The 21,189-nt window shown below is 37.3% G+C and overlaps 3 protein-coding genes across 9 annotated transcripts; 1 reads left to right on the top strand and 2 right to left on the bottom strand.

Moving 5' to 3' along the window:
* The first annotated feature begins 147 nt into the window (after nucleotides 1-147).
* Nucleotides 148-8,361, top strand: LOC106867608 (dynein regulatory complex protein 12-like). Of its 2 annotated transcripts, none has more exons than XM_089337894.1 (7): nucleotides 148-401; nucleotides 1,228-1,311; nucleotides 1,751-1,870; nucleotides 2,893-2,985; nucleotides 3,653-3,783; nucleotides 5,030-5,190; nucleotides 8,025-8,361. In XM_089337894.1, exons 1-6 carry the CDS (start codon nucleotides 347-349, stop codon nucleotides 5,156-5,158), a joined length of 612 nt encoding a protein of 203 aa, XP_089194020.1. In that variant the 5' UTR covers nucleotides 148-346; the 3' UTR covers nucleotides 5,159-5,190; nucleotides 8,025-8,361. The 2 variants fall into 2 exon arrangements, 1 of the variants encoding a protein (XP_089194020.1); XR_016237479.1 differs by having other exon boundaries at nucleotides 207-401; nucleotides 5,030-5,251; nucleotides 8,025-8,156.
* Nucleotides 6,460-14,430, bottom strand: LOC106867606 (phosphatidylglycerophosphatase and protein-tyrosine phosphatase 1). 6 transcript variants are annotated; one of them, XM_014912528.3, is made up of 5 exons: nucleotides 14,350-14,430; nucleotides 11,445-11,662; nucleotides 10,629-10,709; nucleotides 8,052-8,243; nucleotides 6,460-7,048 (listed from the first exon to the last, which is right to left on the bottom strand). In XM_014912528.3, the coding sequence occupies exons 2-5, from the start codon at nucleotides 11,610-11,612 to the stop codon at nucleotides 6,926-6,928; spliced, it is 564 nt and encodes a 187-aa protein (XP_014768014.1). In that variant the 5' UTR covers nucleotides 11,613-11,662; nucleotides 14,350-14,430; the 3' UTR covers nucleotides 6,460-6,925. The 6 variants fall into 6 exon arrangements, with proteins under 6 accessions (XP_014768014.1, XP_089194021.1, XP_089194022.1 ...); XM_089337895.1 differs by lacking the exon at nucleotides 14,350-14,430 and adding an exon at nucleotides 13,478-13,609; XM_089337896.1 differs by lacking the exon at nucleotides 14,350-14,430 and adding an exon at nucleotides 13,445-13,573.
* LOC106867605 (dynein regulatory complex protein 12) lies at nucleotides 13,569-19,243 on the bottom strand. The gene is made up of 7 exons (XM_014912524.3): nucleotides 19,044-19,243; nucleotides 18,345-18,413; nucleotides 17,367-17,486; nucleotides 16,931-17,023; nucleotides 16,130-16,260; nucleotides 14,937-15,097; nucleotides 13,569-13,677 (listed from the first exon to the last, which is right to left on the bottom strand). The coding sequence occupies exons 1-6, from the start codon at nucleotides 19,096-19,098 to the stop codon at nucleotides 14,969-14,971; spliced, it is 597 nt and encodes a 198-aa protein (XP_014768010.1). The 5' UTR covers nucleotides 19,099-19,243; the 3' UTR covers nucleotides 13,569-13,677; nucleotides 14,937-14,968.
* Between the last annotated feature and the right edge of the window lie 1,946 nt (nucleotides 19,244-21,189).

Raw genomic sequence — 21,189 nt, 5'->3', positions numbered from 1 at the left:
AAAAACAGCTGTAACAACAACAGTAACAGCAACAACAAGAAATAGTTGAAGACGACGTTTGTCAGAGGAATTAGTGCGTTGGTTGTTTCTAGGCAACAGCCATCGTTGTTAGTTACACGGAAAGACCAGAGGAAGCTTAAAGCTTTTAGTTTTAATATAATCTACAAAACAGTCACTTGTTTATTTGTCTCTGAACGAAAACACACATGAAATAGAGTATCACACACACACACACACTCATACACACACACACACACACACACACACACACACACACACATACACGCATACACACACATATAGACGTACACACACATTCACAAAGACGTACATACACCAACTGAAAATGTCGACTAAGAAGAAATCTGGCAAAACTGCCAAAAAACCTGCCAAAAAAGATGGTTTGACTTCATTTTATTTTTTGACGTTAGATTATGTTGCTGTTGTTGTTGTCGTCGTCGACTTCGTGTTGTTGTTGCCGATGTTTTCAATCCCCTTGTTGTCGTTGTTCTTGTTATTGTTGATGTTGTTTCAACCTCCAGGTGAGCCCTTTTTAGCGAATCTGGGAGTAAACAATAACAATCCCATCATACACTCACGCATAGTGTATCTAGGATTACGTTATTCAGAGAGACCTTCTAGTTTTAAAACTATTGACCGAAATTTGAGGAAGATTTGGCTGCTCTTTCAAGCAAGACAAACGTCTCTTCTTTCTTACCGATCAGTGTCAGCCTGTCCCCCCTCCCCCTGTCTCTTGCTTCTGTTGGTTTGCTTCTGGTGTTCTTGCTTTGGCGTTGTTTCCATTACAGCATCGTCACTTTTTATTCCGACGAAAGAGATTAGTATTAAAAACCAACATACTTTTGCACATGGATTGAGTACTCCTTTCCTCATCCATAAGTGACTTGTGAATACACACATACACATACATATACATACATATATATATATATATATATGTGTGTGTGTGTGTGTGTGTGTGTGTGTGTGTGTGTGTGTGTGTGCAACAGGCTTCTTTCAGTTTCTGTTTGGTTCCTACTCTTTCTGTGTCCATGTGACGGAGTCAGGCTATTGATGCGGCTGCTATTTCTGTGTGGATGTGTTTTCTTTCGTTTTAATTTTTGCCTGGTTGAAGCAGGAAATCCAGATTTTCTCTTTTTCAAGTTTTCACAATGAACAATATAATGGTTGGCTTTATTATTATTGTTGTTATTGTTGTAATTCCAGAAGGCCAAACTATTGACGATAGACTAAAGGAGGAGAAATTCCAGAAATCAATTGTTGAACTGAATAATTTGAAAGAATATCTGGGTAAGAATTTTAACATTTATACCTCTGCTTTGATAAAAGTTGGAAATGGGAGGGCGGGGTACGTGTACATGCACACTTTCAATATCTCTCTCTTTCTCTCTCTCTCTCTCTCTCTCTCTCTCTCTCTCTCTCTCTCTCTCTCTCTCTCTCTCTCTCTCTCTTCCCCACCTCTTTCCACTCCCTTCCTCTCACCATCCCTCTCCAGTTTTTGAGAATGAAAGATATTTATTTTGTTTCATTTTTATTCTGTCTCTTCTTTAAAAGAACCGAGCAACCAGTTGTCATGGCAACCACCAATGTGAACATCTCCATCACTGTTTTACTCAAATGGTGATTTGTGAAATATATATATATACAAAAGGGGCAACACACACACACACACACACACACACCCACATGTATATGATGTGAATTAAAGGAGATAAACTTGTAATTTCAGCTCACCGCCATTCGCTGCTTATGAAGAGTGTGGCAAACAGGCAAGAATGTCACAAAGAACTGAATATGTTGAAAGTTGATCTGGAGACACAGAAAGGGGATTACAAGTCAGTTTCAGACCGTAAGTGTTGTCTCATCATTATTCTATTGTTTGGGGTCAATTGTATGTATTTAGGGATCAGGTTGGCATCATAGGGTGGTGGGGGGGGTAGTAGTAGTAGTAGTAGTAGTAGTAGTAGTAGTAGTAGTAGTAGTAGTAGTAGGAAGAGAAGGAGGAGGAGGAGGAGGGATACAGCAAACAAAATGGCTAGCTACATTTCTTTTAGCCCTTTACTCTCAGGTGTTCAAATGACACCAGCATTGACTTTGCCTTTCATTCTTTTGGAATCAATAAAATTAGTTCCAGTTGAGCCTGGGGTGGGGTTAGTGTAATTGAGTTGGGGGCCACAATATTGTACACCCCAGTCAGAGAAGCACCACAATATTTCATCCAATTCCTTTGATGTCTCCTTTGAGGATATGTTGAAAATCCTTATTCGTTTTGATAGGTAGATATATGTCTCTTTTTCTCTTTGCTGTCAACAGACCCCAATGCCACATTCTGTTATTTGTTAGAGATTACTTATATTCAAAAGAATTTCTGCTTCATTTACAACTTTAGCAAATTTGTGCCTTCGTTGCAGTCTTCATTGTTAGTTGTGTTTGTGAAATTATCATTTCTCTTTTCTGTGTGGTATAAATGTCTGTCTTTGCTTGCTTATATATAATTTTTTCCCCATTTGACTTCATCAGTTTGAACGTGTTTTGGACATGCCAAACTAATGGCCCTTTCACACATCTGGAGCTTATCCTGAAACAGTAATACTTCCTGGTAGCGCTTTCAGGTCAGATGTTTCTAGAACTGTGCATAGTCTTCGGAGTGAATAGCTTCTGGAGTATTCTGTTCAGTTGATCTTTATTAATCGCTAAAATGTCTTTGATTATGTTACTACTCACATTCACTGTTAATCCTCTTAAGAATGTAATAATCCACAAAGCTCTGATCTCATTGCTCGACCAACAGAGAACTGGGATTGCATTCTGACAACATTCCCGATAACAGGTCCCTAGCTTTAATGTATTTATTCTGATATCTCTTCCTAGAAATGAAACGACAGTACAAGACAATGGAATCAGAAATGAGTGTGAAGGTACACCTTCTGGAAACCAAACTGGCTTGTTGTAAGCAAAAGTTATGTAAGTACTCCAAGGTTGAATTTAGTTTTGTTTTGGTTCGGAAACAGAATTACTTGGCTTTTTCAAATGGTTAACTTTTGTTGCCATATTTCTGTTGATACAGACTTTGAATTAATTTCAAAAACAATGAAAAATTTCGTAAAATAATTTCGTTTTTGTTAAGCTTGTGTTTATAGACACACAGCATGAAAGGCAGACGTTAATTGATTACGATAGTGATATATCACCATCATCATCATTTAACATCCATTTTCCATGCTAACATGGGCTGGATGGTTTGACATGGAACTGGTAAGAGCCATACCAGGTTCCACAGTGTGTTTTGGCTTGGTTTCTATGGCTGGATGCCCTTCCTAACATGCCAACCACTTTGCAGAGTGTACCAGGTGCTTTTTACATGACACCTTTGGTTTTAGAATCTCAATTCTGTTGTGGTGGGCAGGTCTTCTTGAGTCAGCAATGTGCCACACACTCTGCTCCTCTGTCATCTCCTTTGTAAGGGTCAGCCTTTTGAGAATGACCAGCCAGCCAGAGAGATGGACAGATGGACAGACTGACAGACAGGCAAGCTAGCAGGCAAACTGACAGACAGACAAATAAATGATAACAGGAGATAACAGTACTGAAAACTTGAGTAAAATTCAAAACTGAAGACTCTTTTTCACAGGTGAAACAGAAGCAAAACTGTTGAATTCACAAGAAGAAACAATGCACCATCTTAAAGAAAAACAGAAAGAAATTGATCTTCTTCACCAGCAGCAAAATTCAATACAGAATTTCTATGAAAAAATAATTCATGTAAGAGCCTCATATTGCCTCATCCTTAATTCTCAGTTTCCTTTTTAATTAACATGTTGCTATATTTTCAGCCCTCAACTAACATTAACCTCACCCCTATCATATTCTTCTGTCTTCTGTTAACATTAGTTTTACCATTGTTTCTCAAGATTTTTCTAATAATAAATTAACTCCGATTTCTTAATATTTTACTAACATTAAACTGTTTCTTATCTTTAATTTTTTCTTCAGATTAAACAATCAGTTTCTACTCAGTGTTATACCAGCATTAATTCCCTACTTCTCAATATTCTTTTCACATAAAACTGCCACCAAAAATCTTCTCTGGGTCAAAGAATGAATTTCATGGTTGTATGTCCTTCATTAAATATGAATGTATTCCTATAAGAGTTTCGTAATGTCTTGGAATACATCCTGGAACACATCTCATTCAACTTCATACAATTCTCTACTAAAATTACATTTGTATTTGAATTTTTATCAATTTTTATCTTTTTGTTGAGTCATTAGCAATATGGAGATCATGCAATTGGAAAGAAGGCAACAATTTCTCCAATAAAAGTCATCCCATTTATTCTGGTAGAGAAAAATAAAAGGAAAACATTTGAAAAAATTGTTGGTTAGAAGTATTCCAACCATAATTATCCTGTCTTTTCCACAAATAATACATTCAAATTAAAATTATCCAATGTAGTCTTTTTTCCAGAAGCAGTAAGGTGTGATTTGAGTAAATTTGGCTGTTATTTCTTAAAGCTTTATCTAACACATACAGGCTCCTTTATTAATGTTTTTTGGAAAGGTTATGTTCCTTTATATCAGTTGAGAATGGAACTTCTCTTCAAGTCAGTTGGAGGACCATCATGGCACATGGCATCTCTTGGGCATTTTAAACCTTTCGTTACCATATTTCTCTTGACTACCTTTATTTCTATTGATTTGAATATGTTGAAGAATTTAGTAAAATAACTTTCTCTGGCAGAATTGTTAGCATGCCAGACAAAATACTTAGCAGCATTTCATGTTTTTACATTCTGAGTTCAAATTCTGCCTTTTGCCCTTCCAGGGTCAATGAAATAAGAACTAGTTGAGTACTGGGGTCGATGTAATTGTCTAGCCACTACCACCCCACCCCTGCAAAAAAAATTTCAGGCTTTGCTCTTATCATAGAAAGGATCGTTGTTATTATTATTATTATTATTATTGTTACATCTTAAATGAAAAACATTTCTTTATTTGTTTATTCCAGGAAGTTTTTGATGACCTTGTGTTGAAAGTCAATAGAACAAGAGATCATTTGGAAGAACATGGTGTAATGATTCAGGCCAAAAATAAGAAAATACTTCTTGAATTTGGCTTAAATCCACTTGATTTGTAATATTTTTGCCTCAAGATTTTCTGCTCCACAAGGTATGGCTTCATCTTTGTCTTGAGACAATTATATTCTCTTCGACAGAAAATGTTTAAAAAGGTTAGTATAAGCAAGCAAGGCTTTAATTAGACACCAAATTGATCCTCTCAATCTTTGTCCATGTAATTCAGTGCTTCTGTCTGCCTCTAATTTGTTTGTACTTGAATTCCCCACTTGCAAGATTCCCTGCCAAATTCTTTCTTCTCAAAATATCAGAATATCTCTGGAATTGTCTGCTGCTTATATCAAAGTGCCATCAGCCATCACACAATTCATTGATTTGTGGTTGTTCAAGAAAAAACATGGCCCACATTGATGTTGCTAGTATCAGAGGGTCTGCAAATGACAAGAGCCCAGCCAACGCATTAAGAATATAAAGCAAATAACATCTGACTAGTCTCAGGGATTCGAACCCATTCCTTTTGACCGAACCCTTAAAATCAAAATGACTGCTATTTCCAGCATAATCAGCAGTCACATAGGGACTTTCTCTCTCCCATTGGTTTAGAGACACCAGATACAAGGGATTATTGACACAAAAAGGGTCCTTTTTACTATACAAAGAACTGTCCTCACAAAGTAAGCGTAGAACACGTTTCTCAGCCACTCGGCTAGAGTTATGTCCCTTGTTCAGAAACCTCGCGATAAGCTTTTCCAGACAAAAAAATTTCTTTATGAGCGACTGAACTGCTGCAAATAGAAGCCAAATCGCCATCCTATCACTCTACTATACAAAAAAAAATAATAAATAAATAAAATGAGTTGGATGAAACATTGGCTAATGTTGTCCAAGATATACAATGCCTTAAAATAACTTAAATGCATTTGATCACAGATCTACTCGATCAGGACTGATTTGGGGGTTAAATAAGAATAGAAACAACTATGGCTGTAACAGTATAATCAGATATTATGATAAATACGTTCCTTTGACTGCCTTGAGAAGCCCTATTTATTTTGTTTGGGGGTTGTTAGAGAGTAAATGTGTCAAAGAAAATCTTGGACCAGGTTGGTTCACCATTCCCATTTGCGTTACGTCCCTTGCTCGATAATATAACTAAGGCAATCACAAAATTGTCGGTTTAATCACTTTGCTTTTTAAAGTCCATTGTTACAACAAACATAAAATATGTTCCAGCAGAGCATGGGGGAGGGGTGATGCAATCGACTTAGCCCCCCACCTGAACATGCTGGCCTTGTGCCAAACTTGAAACTATTATTATGACAAACAGAGATATATTTCCAAATAAAAATACCAACAATCAAAGTAAACATTAAACGATTTACTTCACTTTGAATAATTCAACAATTTACATAAAGGCAGCTGACAGGTGAAGGCTTAGCTGAGTGCCGGCCATCTTGCTTTGAAGTGAACTCATCAAAAGAGTTGAGTTTGTTATAAAATAATTTGGGAGTGAGATCATATTAATTAAGATGAGATTGTTTTATATATTGAGTTGAGGCTGTTGTATTTTGAGTGAAAGTAGTCCTTGTGGGTTGAAGTTATTGTATGATGCATTGTGGCTGTCATACATTGAGCTAAAAGTCATATGTTGAGATCAAATTGTTAAAGTTAGTTTAATACAAGTTGTTGTGGAGGGACGCCCAAGGTTTCAGAAGAAGAGTTCATCTTGAATTGATTTCAGCTGATATATATACGTTGAGTCACTGTTTCTTGTAAACTGAATGGAGGTGGAAGCATGTCTGAGTTGGAAATCATCTGGTTCTTAGTTTCTACATGCTGGTCTGAGTTAAATAGAAGAAGTGGAGGAATTGTTGCTGCTGCTGTGTAAGTCGTACATGTGTGCATCTGGAGAGGATGTGGTTCCATGCTGTTGCGTCATCCCACTGGTTCTTCTGTAAATACATAGACATGTTCGGTATAAAAAGGGAATCGAATAGAGAGGACATTGGTTAGGAATTGGACTGGCAACACAACAATAGCCTTGGTCAAGACATTTAACTCTTGTTGGATCAATATAACTAGTTGTAACTAGATAGCATGTCTTAGGTACAGCTCCCGTTAATGTAATCAAAACAAGTATTTCATTAGCTTGCAGGAATAGACACACACACACACACACACACATGCAAAGTTTGATTATAGTTATAAAGGTTACATTATCCATTGGTTAATTCATTTATCATTAATATCACATGTCAAAGTATAATATCGTTTGTATATTATGAATTCCAGATATTTATATCATTTATATTATATATTACAAAGAATTTCTAGAATTCATACATCACTTATATATTATTCATAACACACACACACACACACACAGAAGGCCATTTGGATAGATATGCTTATATACATTTGTTTATATATGTATGTCTATATGTATATAATATATATGGGAGAATATACAAAAAATAACAACAGACGAGGACAGGTGGTGTAAATAACAAAAGTATATATTAGTATGACGCTCGGGAATACGGAAAGTCTTTGACGTTTCGAGCTACGCTCTTCAACAGAAAGAATTTGGATGACATATAAATTATATATATAATATATATATAATTTATATGTCATCCAAATTCTATAGCATTTATAAGGCATTTTTCTCATGCATCCTTCACTATCTCAAATATTTATGTAATTCTTATAACAATATATTGTATAATGTGTATAGTATTTATATATCAATTATAAAATATATATTATATAGCATTAATAACATTTAAATATCTTGTATTTTATTAGTTGAATCATTTATAAATTGTTTCATAAATTATTTCTATTTCACGCATTTAAACCACACATGAGATGAAATATTCACACTTTGTTGATAAAATATTTCTTTGTCTTTTAATTAAATGACAGAGAATGGAAGAGTAGAGTTGGCCTCACCATCATGAGATAACAAGCAACTATGATGGCACTTCTTGTCCGTCCAGCTTTACAATGAACATAAACACACTGACCAAGTTGTTGATAATAGCTGATGAAAGCCAGAGCTTGAGTGACCTGCCACAAGCTGGGTGTCCCAACGAAATCTTCAACTTCCACTTGGAGGAAACCAACACCAAGATCCTTCCATTCCTTAGAAGGAAACATATATATGTATATATAAAGGAGAGTGAAAGAGAAGGAAAGAGAGAGGAAGAAAGAAAGAGAGAGAGAGAGAGAGAAACAGTGTTAATAAAATGATTCTCTATAATTGCATTTTATAGTTATTTTCTAAAAACGTACATTATCTTCCTATATGAAATATGTTGCCTGTGTGTGTGTGTCCTCTATGCATGTCCAAACATCTGGATCAATCTGTACCATACTTGAGGTACGTGAACAATTTGACATTGGAAATAATAATACAGTTCTGATTTATTTTTTCATTCTCCTTGCTTCTCTCATGGGCAATTATATGTAGGATGTTCACAACTTGGAAGTCCCCCAAATCTCTTCCTTTATACACCAATTAAAGGACACATTCAAAGCATCGTGTATTTAGAAACTCTACACAATTCAACTGTGATTGATTTCCAGATCTGTTCCAATCCATTTATACTCACATCAGCAGACTGTATGACGCATGCGTACGAACAACCATGCTACATGGCAGTGAAACATGGGCTGTAACTGCTGAGGACATACGTAAGCTCGCAAGGAATGAAGCCAGTATGCTCCGTTGGATGTGTAATGTCAATGTGAATACCCGTCAGAGTGTAAGTATCTTGAGAGAAAAGCTGAACATTAGAAGCATCAGTTGTGGCGTGCAAGAGAGACGATTGCGCTGGTATGGACATGTGGTGAGAATGGAGGAGGATAGCTGCGTGAAAAAGTGCCACACCCTAACAGTTGAGGGAACCCGTGGAAGAGGTAGGCCCAGGAAGACCTGGGCTGAGGTGGTGAGGCAAGACCTTCGTACATTGGGCCTCACCGAGGCGATGACTACGGACCGAGACCTTTGGAAATGGGCTGTGCGTGAGAAGACCCGGCAAGCCAAGTAAGATCGTTGCCAGTGCCCCTGGACTGGTTCTTGTGCGGGTGGCACATGAGATGCACCATTTTGAGCGTGGCCGTTGCCAGTACCGCCTGACTGGCTCCTGTAGGATTTTCGAGCGAGATCGTTGCCAGTGCCCCTGGACTGGCTTGTGCGGGTGGCACATAAAAGACACCATTTCGAGCGTGGCCGTTTTCGTGCGGGTGACACGTAAAAGCACCCACTACACTCTCTGAGTGGTTGGCGTTAGGAAGGGCATCCAGCTGTAGAAACTCTGCCAAATCAGACTGGAGCCTGGTGTTGCCATCCGGTTTCACCAGTCCTCAGTCAAATCGTCCAACCCATGCTAGCATGGAAAGCGGACGTTAAACGATGATGATGATGATGATGATGATCATCTGATACAATTTTTGTTAAACGTGTTTATTAATAGGAGAGGAGCGCCCAGGGGGCAGCTGTTCTCAAATTTATGCATTTTCAGGATCAATGTGTTTCAAATAAATAATGACAATTGAAGGTGATTGCAAAGACAAAGAACTCCCTGCTTTTTTAACAATTCTAACAGTGAGAATGTCGGACAAAACATGTTATTGGCAAATACAGTTGGTAGCTCAGCTAATAACTGTTGAGAACTGCATAATCCATGTTTCATTTTTTTATTAGAGATTTAAAAGGCATTCTTAAATTGAATTATTTTCAATAACCTGGGAAACGCCAGGTTATGCAGTGTCGTTGAGAGAGAGGTCAATGAACATGGCCACAGCACCAAAGATTCTTTGAAAGCTGCCACAGTCAGAGTAATGTCCAAAATGAACCAGGACCACTTGATTCGAGCAGGTAAATGATTTAGATCTCATATAGAAGCAGTTATTGAAGCTGAAGATGGCTTTATTGAAGAACATTACAGAAAAGAAGGTTTATTTTTATCCTCAGAGTATTTTTTGATAAAGTTATTATCTGTTATTATATATCTGCTTTTTTTTTTTATAAACATAAATCTGTCCTCAAATATCTTATGCACCCTGGAGATAGATAGATAGATAGATAGACGGACGGACGGACGGACGGACGGACGGACGGACGGACGGACGGACGGACGGACGGACGGACGGACGGACGGACGGACGGATGGATGGATGGATGGATTGATTGATTGATTGATTGATTGACTGATTGATTTACATACTGATATTTCGTTATATAATGATACATACTATCCCATGCTGGCACCACAGAAAAAACACCCTTTAGACATTCTGTAAAGTGGTTGGTATAAGGAAGAACATCCAACCATAGAAACCATGCCAGACCAGACGATTGGAACCTGGTGCAGCTCTGCAGTTTGCCTGCTCCTGTCAGACCACCCAACCCATATCAGCATTGAAAACGGATGTTAAATGAAGAGGATGATGATGGTGGTGGTGGTGGTGGTGGTGGTGGTGGTGGTGGTGGTGATGTCCTTATAATACCGAGATGGATTATACCTCTTTTGATGGTGTAAAATGCTTTGTTTCGAAATTCTCATTGGCTGAGAGAACACCTCTTACGTTTTCCTTTTCCACCAACTGGAACGAAAAGAGAAAAGAAAAATTAAATTAACTCAATCAGAATTTTCATTAAAAGTTAATTAACGAACAGACTGTCATTGAATCCAATGAGACTTTTCACTGTGATGACACCACAAGAGGCTGAAGGGTTAAGATGTTGCTGTTGTTGTTGTTGTTGTCCTCTAACACCCAATCAAAACCTTCACTGAACAGACCTATGATCAAATGCAATCCAGCCATAGCCAACCTTTAAGAACCATGTTACTCAATATATCCTTCCTTGTTTAGTTCTGTTGGGGTTTGATTCTGATAGACATTTGACTGCTATTTCTAGCATGTTGAATAACTTACTTAGACGCTTCCTTATTTGGTCATTAGTAAGATGTCAGACAGCTGAACTATAAATGCCTGTAAACTGGCTCAGTCAGCTCAGCTGTAAAAAGATATCAGTGGATCCATGAGGAGGCGGGGTGGGGTAGTGGTGTACTGAGTGACCCATAACGAAGGGGCCATATTTATGCATTTATATAACCTTTTATCTTTCGCCTTTTACTTGTTTCAGTCATTAGACTGTGGTCAAATATATATAGACATACATACATACATACATTCATACATGCACACATGCATACATGTTATGTGCACACACACATGCATACATGTTACGTGCATACACATATATACATACATACACATATATGCATACACACACACACACATACAATCGTACATATACATGTAAATAAATCTTACTTGTGTGGCCATTTGCCGAAATGGTAAGGCACCAAAGATGATTGAGTTGTCTATGCGAACATACCAATGACGAAAGGAAGCTAAATACAAGGCATAATTGTAGAAAAGGGACGGATAGAATGCAACTTTGTTGAGGATTGATGTTCCAATTGCAGAAAACTGATCCATTGCCTCTGTAGATATTCCCGTTTGTCAAAAAACAATTTTAACCAATTTGTCTGAAATGAGATTAAAAAAAAACAAGTTTCAAATCCTGGTTGTTTTTTTAAAGGTTTAGGCCTTGTCATCAAAGCTTTCAGCATCAACTCAGTCCTGCATCCCAAAATGTTTTTTTACCAACTAATCTCAAAGAATACCTTATTAAATGCATTCATTTATTCTTTTATTTGTTTTGGTCATTTGGCTGTGGCCATGCTGAAGCACCACTTTACAGGGTTTTTTAGTTCAAGAAATCAACCCCAGGACTTAGTCTTTGTAAACCTAGTATCCATTCTATCAGTGTCTTTTGCCAAACCACTAAGTTACAGGGATATAAACACACCAACATCGGTTGTCAAGAGCCTGGGTGAACGAGGTCCAAGGATCAAATACTACTGTAAAAGCAACAGAAAGGGAGAGGAGTGGGGAGAGAGAGGGAGAGAGAGAGAAGCACAGAGAGAGAGAGAGAAGCACAGAGAGAGAGAGAGAAGCACAGAGAGAGAGAGAGAGAAAAGCACAGAGAGAGAGAGAAAAGCAGAGAGAGAGAGAAAAGCACAGAGAGAGAGAGAAAAGCACAGAGAGAGAGAGAGAGAGACAAGCACAGAGAGAGAGAGAGAGAGAGAGAGAGAAGCAGAGAGCAAGACAGCAGAGAGAGAGAGAAGCAGAGAGCAAGACAGCAGAGAGAGAGAGAGAGAGAAGCAGAGAGCGAGACAGCAGAGAGAGAGAGAGAGAGAGAAGCAGAGAGCAAGACAGCAGAGAGAGAGAGAGAGAGAGAGAGAGAGAGAGAGAGAGAGAGAGTTAAGTTATGGAAATTCTAAAATCACAAAAGTGTCTTACAATTGAATATGAACCTACCTCACTCTGCAACTTCACACTGTACTCAGTATGATGACCACCACTGAACAAAAATAGTGTTTTGTTTTCTTGTTGTCAGGTGTGTGTGTGAATGTGTCACTGGTCAAACTAGGAAACACTTTCAAGTGACCAGTTGTTGTGTCCTGTACAACAGCACAAAGCAGAATAGAGGAGGAATGATGGACAGAACTTGAAATGATGAAGCTGACAAGAGAAGGCAGCGTCGGATGACAGAGATTCTGCTTGATGGCCTTCAGTTTGTATGTTATGTTAATGATATGCCAATGGGTTGGCATTTGCCATCCCACACAGCAGTGAATTCTTTGAAATACTAAAGAATTCCTCGTGATTTAACCAACAATAGTGCAAAAGAAAACGACCACACAGACATCGTTTACCTACACACACACACACACAAACATTTGTACACATACATACACACACGTGCATACAGACACACACACGCATAGGTACATAAACACACAAGGATTTAACAAAGAAAAATTGAAGAATTACAAGCATTAACTTTTTTGTCCAAACATTACGTCATCATTACTATCACCATGACCACCATGACCACCTCTCCTACCGCATCCTCTTCCTTCTCTTTCACATCATCATCATCTCTATCACTGAATGTCCCTCTCCCATGCTGTTTTATATATATACATATATACATATATATATGTATGTATATATATATATATATATACACACACATACACACATATCTATTATGGAAAAGGTGTGTGTGTGTGTGTGCATGCAAATACACACATTGTGTGTATATGTGCATATATGCACATACACACACACACACACACAAAATTACTCAATACATATTTATGTTGGAAGTGGGATGGTTTATGAAATAATAAAGTCATTATTTTCTGAAACAATTCAAAGACAATAAAACGTAATTATAAAAAAATGATTTATTAATTAACAATTAATTTTCACTCTCTTTCCCTCCTTCTCACTTTTTCCTTTTCACCTCTACAATTATGTTGTCTTTGGAATGGAAGTTGAAGATTTCGTTGGGACACCCAGCTTGTGGCAGGTCACTCAAGCTCTGGCTTTCATCAGCTATTATCAACAACTTGGTCAGTGTGTTTATGTTCATTGTAAAGCTGGACGGACAAGAAGTGCCATCATAGTTGCAACTCTACTCTTCCATTCTCTGTCATTTAATTAAAAGACAAAGAAATATTTTATCAACAAAAGTGTGAATGATATACGTTATAAATTATATATAATTGATATGATAAATGGTGTATATCTTATATAAAAATGATACTTAATGAATACGTATATATGTGATATAAAAAATTATACTTAAATTGTATAAGACTATAAATAAATGATATTTGATATAAAGAGCTTTGACCAAAAATTTGACTAATTGGTCAACCAAGTTAAACAAACAATCAATTAGTTGAGTTTTAACCAATTGACTAATACTAAAGGAGTGGAATCGAACCAGAGCATGTATTCTCAACATTAGCAGAATGACTATCCCTGGACACAACGAAATTGATAAAAAGAATTACATATAAAAGATATAAACGCCACATGGTACGAATAATCAAACACTTGCAATTTTAATGACGTGATTTACATAAATTTTATACAGGAGGGTAAATAACTCAATGATATATGAATAATGTGAATGGTATAGAAATGGCTTTAAAAATGACATGATGTCAAATTAAAAAATACTGTAAATGCTGTTTGAGATTAAAAAAATATTTAGAGTTATTTATTATAAACTTTTAATTCATACAATCATATAAAGTGTCTTTCATACAATCATATAAAGTGTCTTTTTGTACAATGCTCCTGATACACTCACCCCTACCCAACATTTTCGCTCGTTGTATAATTTTTCTTTTTGTCCAACGTCAATCTTTTGGAATCTTTCATAATTTTGCATGCATCAATGATAATGGACGTCATTACGAACAGAGGCGAAATAAAACAAATTACTTTACTTTTATTGTGCAAATATTTTTATTTATTCAAACTGAAGGGAATTGTTTAATTATTGTTTAAATTTTGCTTTGATATTTGGAATTTTTATTTTAAAGTATACTTTTATTTGTTATATGAATGGAGTTTAATAGTTGTGGGAGATTGAAATACAAGTCTCGTGACTCAGAAAAACCAAATTAGACAAGCGAAGGGACATAACTCTTCATGACTGGTTCATATGAAAGGCGAGATGAATACAATTAACCCATAAGGCTGACCTGGGGCTAAACCACCAACATTCCACTGATTGAAAATCAATCACTGACAGACGTGAACCAGCCTTGCACCCATAACTCTGCTGCTGTGTCCACTCTACACCTTTGCTACGACTACTACTACTATAATGTGCTCTGAACCATGAGCTGGTTCAGAGAATACAATTGTCTCAAGACAAAGATGAAGCCATACCTTGTGGAGCAGAAAATCTTGAGGCAAAAATATTACAAATCAAGTGGATTTAAGCCAAATTCAAGAAATACTTTCTTATTTTTGGCCTGAATCATTCTGGCTCGTTTCTCCCATTGTTCTTTTGATATCTCCATTTTCGACACAAGTTTATCCAAAGCCCCCTGAAATAAATACATAAAAAGACATTTAAATAAATATATGAATTTTTATGGAGGAGGAGGAGGAGTAGGAGACCTCATGGTAGAATCGTGAGAATGTTAGAGTTAAATGTCTTGTGGTATTTAAGTCCTAGCTTTTGCATCCTCGGGTCAACTTTGTCTTCCATTCTTCTCCGTTTGATATGACAAAGTAGCAGTCATGTGCTGGGGTGAATTAACATTCCAATAAAACATCATTGATGTGAATGGAATTAATCATAGAAGACTCACACTTATATGGCTTGTTGCAAAGGACGAAGATGTTGAGTTATCTTCAGGCAAAAGAGCTTCTGAGAAATGAATTATAGAAGAGTGAATTCTGGGAAAAGGGACCCAGGAATCCCATGGGCTTACGTTAAACTGGGTAACAGATTCAGTCTATCACCAGACAACAGCTTCTGTCCATCCAGCAGACTTATGGTAACATTTCCATCTTCCCAGTTACACTTGCCAGATTTGGAATCACATGATTGCACAACAAAATTCTTCACCACACACCCACGTTTGCAACCAACTGAGCTCCACTGCCCGAATAATTGAATAAAATTAAATTATTAATTAATTAACAATTAAATAAACTGGTATGTTTCCAGTTACAAGTATTCCAGTCAATCCACTCGACAGAACAGGTTGCTCATGAACACACATATGAAGGAAAATTATCAGTTTTAAGTTTTGGCACAAGGTCAGCAAGTTCCGGGGAGTGGGGGGGAAAAGTCGATTACATTGACCCCCAGCACACAACTGGTACTTATTTTACCAACTACAGCTAAGCATTTTTCCCAGTGTGCTAACAAATATTTGCAAAATGTTGAGAAATAGGAGTTAATTTATTGTTAGAAAACTGAGAAATAACGGTAAAATTGATGTTAGCAAAAGACAGAGGAATATGATAGGGGTCAGGTTAATATCAGTTGGGGGCTGAAAATATAGCAACATGTTAATTAAACAATGAACTGAGAATTAAAAATCAGAGAAATGATTGTGAGCCCTTACATGAAGTATGTTTTTGTAGGAATTCTCCATTGCATTGTTCTTCCGCTGAAAAATCTCAATTTCTTCCTGTTTCTGGTTCATAAGAAGTTTAGCTTTTTTTTTCGCCTGTACTAATTCTGTTTCTTTTTCACCTGTGAAAAATACCAACTGTGTCATTTTATTCCATTTCACTGTCCATTTTATCAACTAATTTGCTAAATCAAAGATTCACTGATTTGCAATTAACAGCTTTTCACTGATCTGTCCTTTTGTTGGCATCGGTCAACAAATTTCATTTGTAGTTGTCGGGTGTCACTGGTTAGTTTTCATTTCATGATGTCGCCCTACTTTTGTCAATCTCTTATTTTTTACTTGTTTCAGTCATTGGATTGTGGCCATGCTGGGGCACCACCTTGTGAGGTTTCAGTCAAATGAATTGAATTCAATGAGATAAAACTGCATCACATCAGACACTACTGATCATCTGATAATGCAAATGACTGAAACGGCTACAAATCTAAATTCTGTTATTTTCTAATGATTCTCACTCTTTCGTGATTGCACAATCAAACTACAACATAAATCTTATTTTTCTGAGGTTATTCTGCTAGTTTCTTATTTTGGAACTGTCATGTTCCATTTTAAGCTCTTAACAATAAAACATGATGATGATTTGAAAATGAGAGACTATACAAATTTTGTTTTTTCTTTGGATTCTTTTATTATTGTTAAATTAATCATATTAATTAAACCTTCATTTACAGCTTAGTAATTCTGTCTCTAAACCAATACAAAATAAAAGCCCAACCTGGGGCTACTTACTTAACTTTATTTGACAGGTCGTCAACTCAGTTTCCAAAACAAGTATCCTTGCATTCATTTCAGATTCCATGGTTTTGTACTGCCGTGCCATATCTATGGAGACATATTAAAACGAACATAGCAATTTTATCCAATTCTGCTCTACTTGCAGTTAAAAACAATCAATATAAACAAAAGAACAACAGAAAACCAACAAAATGCCAGATCCAGGTCCATCCAGGACCATCCAGACCCCAACAACACAAACCCTTGCCCCATTGTTATTCTCTAATACACAACTACATATTTGGAGTAATTCCATTCACCTTAACCATTTCTGCCGCAGTCATCCACCTTCCCACAAATTCATGGAAGAAGGTCACAACTGCTTCACCCTCTTCCCACAATGCCACCCTGATCTCATTACAACAAAAACAACAAGAACAACAACACTTACCAGCTCTTATTGACCTGTAATCACCTTTCTGTGACTCAAAATCTGTTTTTAACAGATTCAGCTCTTTGTGCCGTTCTTCGCCGGCTGCCAAACTTTCCATAAGCATTACATCACGCTGAGCTGTAATTACAAGTTTTATGATTTCAATTATATATATATATATCTATATATACATACATACATACATGCATATAGAGACCTACATAAAAATTTCTTATACACATACACACACACACTGTCAGCATCATCATCATCATGATTACCAGTAGCATAATTGTGATGATGATTATCATCATCATCATCATCATCATCATCGTCGTCGTTGTCGTCGTCGTCGTCATAATCATCACCCCCACCATTTTACAGGTAAGGTACCCAGGTGTTTTAGATGGGCTGGATGTGTCAACATGATTTGAAGTCAGTTCTTATTCTTGCCATGGGGACCACATCTCGCTTGCATATGCCATGTTTGTTGACATGGTCATTATTGGATTGGATACCCCTGTCGCTGCCAGCCTCCTTTATGGTGTATTCTATCTTAGCCCCACTGCAAGAGCAGTTGTTCTGTCCTCGAGAAGACTAGAACGTCCTCTCTACTCTCTATTGTCCCCATTCACTCAGCTCCCAGTAAATACAAAAGGTCGTTTCATCTTCAGCGAAACTCAGAGAACCTTTCTCTTTGTTGTGTCTGTCCCTTTCTTTCCCTCACAACCGATGGGAAAGGAGCCAAAGAGAAAGAGAGAGAGAAGAGTAAGTGAAGGGGTAATCCAGAATGATAACAAGCGAGCGATAGAAAATAAGGTGAGGGAAGAGTGATCGAGGAAAGAGAGAGAGAGAGAGAGAAAGAGAGAGAGATGAAAGAGAGTGATCGAGGAAAGAGAGAGAGAGAGACAGGGAGAATGAAAGACATACACAGACTCAACTCCCTATTTCTTAGTTTTTCCCCCAAAACTGGAGGACAAGTGTAACAATACTTACCAATGTAATCTTTCATGGCATTCAGTTCAACCAGTGATTTCTGAAATTTCTCATCCTTTTCCAGCTTGCCTACAACAACAACAACAACCATTACACGGTTGATCGGGAACATTTAACTACTTGCAAGAGGACAACTCTATTTCCAGCTAGGACCACACAAACACGAAGAAGAAAAAAAGGCACAGATATCGAAAATAACTGGTGTCTCAATAGCAAGGTTGACCCAAGTGAAGACGTCTGCATCTGCAGCAGACAAACCCTAGGCTAAAACTGGGCATCGATGTGCACGTTTGCCCCTCTGGAAATAACCATTAAATCTCTTCCAAATCACACTCTAACACCCTACCAAAGAATCCATAGGATAGTGTGATCCTGGGTTCCCTGTACATGGGACAAGAGGTCATGGTTGGGATGCCTTTGATCCCTCGCCTGGCTATTCGATCTGGATAATACCTAGAGTTCAACATTATCGACAGCAACGGCTTATACCTATGAGCCACGGACCAACAGAGAGTCTGCTAAAATAACAGCTCAAATCCCTTTGAATCATGTCTTGCTGTCTTAGAAATGATACCTAAAAATTACACATGATAATGAAGGATTAGACAGGACTGGGGTGGCCTGGTGTTAAACAGAAACAACAACAGCAACAACTGGCAATATTTTTTAAATCGTAGATAAAAGTAAATAATGTCAAACCGTCTTTTTTCTTAGTTTTTTTGGCAGTTTTCGTAGATTTCTTCTTAGAAGACATTTTGAATTATGATATATGTATAGTGGTGTGAGTGTGTGTGTGTGTGATACTCTATTTCATGTGTGTTTTCGTTCAGAGACAAATAAACAAGTGACTGTTTTGTAGATTATATTAAAACTAAAAGCTTTAAGCTTCCTCTGGTCTTTCCGTGTAACTAACAACGATGGCTGTTGCCTAGAAACAACCAACGCACTAATTCCTCTGACAAACGTCGTCTTCAACTATTTCTTGTTGTTGTTCGCACGAGCGTAGGAACCGCAACATCAAGAACTGGGATCAATCCCTCGCCACTTGCGATTTTTTGAATGTTTTCATATTTGAAAACTTCCCGCTAAAGAAGTTCTTAAAATTCCTTAAGTCCCTTCAAATAAAGAAATTATAAACCAAAAAATATAATCGGTTCAAATCTGAAGAGCAAAACAGAAAGATGTGGACGGTGCAATATGTAAGTCTGTGTCGGTGAGAAATTCGCTTGTCAATCGATACACGCAAACTGCGAGCTGTAAACATATTGGGGACAAGCACCATCGAAAAATTTAGTCAGGCCAATATGGGGATCGAACCCACGACATTCGCGTTAATTGCCCAAGGTCTTAACCAACTAAGCTAGTCGTCCACATCCAGCCACCCTTCCTTCCCTCTATACATACATACATATATGTATGCATACACTCTCTCTCTCTCTCATTCACACACACACACACATAGATATATATATTTTATGTAGTCATCGGTTATGACCGGTCAGAAAGTTACCTTTGGTTTCGTGTCTATTCTAGCTCCACATAATATAGGCAACTCACCAGACGACACCAACTAGAAACTTCATTTTAATTTAAGAGGGCACCAGGATTATTTGGATTTTGTAGGATCTTTGCCCCTTTCAGCCAAGTACAGTTTGCATCGTCTGCTTCCATTGTGGTATGGCCCAAGCTGTCCTAGGAACTTCCATTTAACCCTGTATGGTGTTCTCTTTTCTTTTAAACACTATATATAGTTGACCAATACTGTAATGTTGCGCCTCTCTGGGATCCCAAAAGGGGACCTGTGATTATTTAGTCGTAGTTTAAAAGGGTCCTTAATTACTCCAACATATTACAGTGTATGTGCCCCTATGTTGTTTTTGTTGCTGCCAACGTGTGTCGCTGTGTCTCTCTACTCTGTCTAAAAAATGTTGTTTGTTGTAATTCGGTTGGAAGGGGTTCTCAGTGTTAGAGTTGTTATTGTTAAATGATGATGATGATGATGTGTTCTTGGTCATAGACTAAGTTTAATTTTGGTTTTTAGAGTGAGTACACTTACCTATAATTATTTGGCTAAGTTTTCAAAGGTTCGATTTACATGGGCATATCAGCCTAACTTTAGGATTTATTTCAAAATTTTCTTTATAATCTTTTAGGTTTATTCTTGGTCTAGAAGGTTCATGAATCTCAATGATGTCATCAATGGTGAAATGGATAACTATATTTTGGCAGTGACACTTCATAAATGGTGAATTCAAAATAAGCCCTTTTCCAGGTTCACAGGAACGGGGGCTGCTGGGTTTCCTCTTCTGCAGGTTCCATCCACTTCTAGCCATCAGCATTTCTTTAGACAACTGCACCCATCCATACGCATCACATGGCCAAACCATTATTGTCTTCCTCTTGCATCTGATTCTTCTTATTCCCAACTTTTCTCTCATCACATTTGCACTCTGTACAACATTACACACTGATGTTGCACATCCATCAGAGCAGCATACTACTTTCATTTCTCTCCTGTTTTTGCATGTTCTCTGCACACAGGACCCACATCTCACTACCATGCAGCACAGCCATTCTTACACAAATATCACACAATCTGCTTTTCTCTCTCAGAGAGAAGCCTACTGTTACTCCTCTCTCTCTCTCTGTCATATATATATATATATATATATATATATATATATATATAGATATAGATAGATAGATATATATATATATAACATTGAACTTCCACAGTATACATTAAGCAAAATTCCACACCCAGAGTCAAGGTTATCATCCCAAGACCATTGGTTCAAGCTGCCATGTAGTGAAATTGAGAGTTGTCATTAAGTAGACATGCAGT

Source organism: Octopus bimaculoides, chromosome 20 (genome assembly GCF_046866305.1).
Source record: "Octopus bimaculoides isolate indiv1 chromosome 20, ASM4686630v1, whole genome shotgun sequence".
In the NCBI taxonomy this organism is placed as follows: Eukaryota; Metazoa; Mollusca; class Cephalopoda; order Octopoda; family Octopodidae; genus Octopus; species Octopus bimaculoides.
This window is presented reverse-complemented; position numbering and strand designations above follow the sequence as displayed.

Coding starts and splice junctions, on each gene's coding strand:
- LOC106867605 (XM_014912524.3), bottom strand. CDS start 19,098: ATGTCTTCTAAGAAGAAATCTACGAAAACTGCCAAAAAAACTAAGAAA. Junction 17,024..17,366: donor TTACAGGTCAATAAGAGCTG/GTAAGTGTTGTT, acceptor ATGTCTCCATAG/ATATGGCACGGCAGTACAAA. Junction 15,098..16,129: donor CCTACAAAAACATACTTCAT/GTAAGGGCTCAC, acceptor TATTTATTTCAG/GGGGCTTTGGATAAACTTGT.
- LOC106867608 (XM_089337894.1), top strand. CDS start 347: ATGTCGACTAAGAAGAAATCTGGCAAAACTGCCAAAAAACCTGCCAAA. Junction 1,312..1,750: donor TAATTTGAAAGAATATCTGG/GTAAGAATTTTA, acceptor TTGTAATTTCAG/CTCACCGCCATTCGCTGCTT. Junction 1,871..2,892: donor TTACAAGTCAGTTTCAGACC/GTAAGTGTTGTC, acceptor ATCTCTTCCTAG/AAATGAAACGACAGTACAAG.
- LOC106867606 (XM_014912528.3), bottom strand. CDS start 11,612: ATGGATCAGTTTTCTGCAATTGGAACATCAATCCTCAACAAAGTTGCA. Junction 10,710..11,444: donor TTCGGCAAATGGCCACACAA/GTAAGATTTATT, acceptor TTTTCGTTCCAG/TTGGTGGAAAAGGAAAACGT. Junction 8,244..10,628: donor ATTTTACACCATCAAAAGAG/GTATAATCCATC, acceptor TTTCCTTCTAAG/GAATGGAAGGATCTTGGTGT.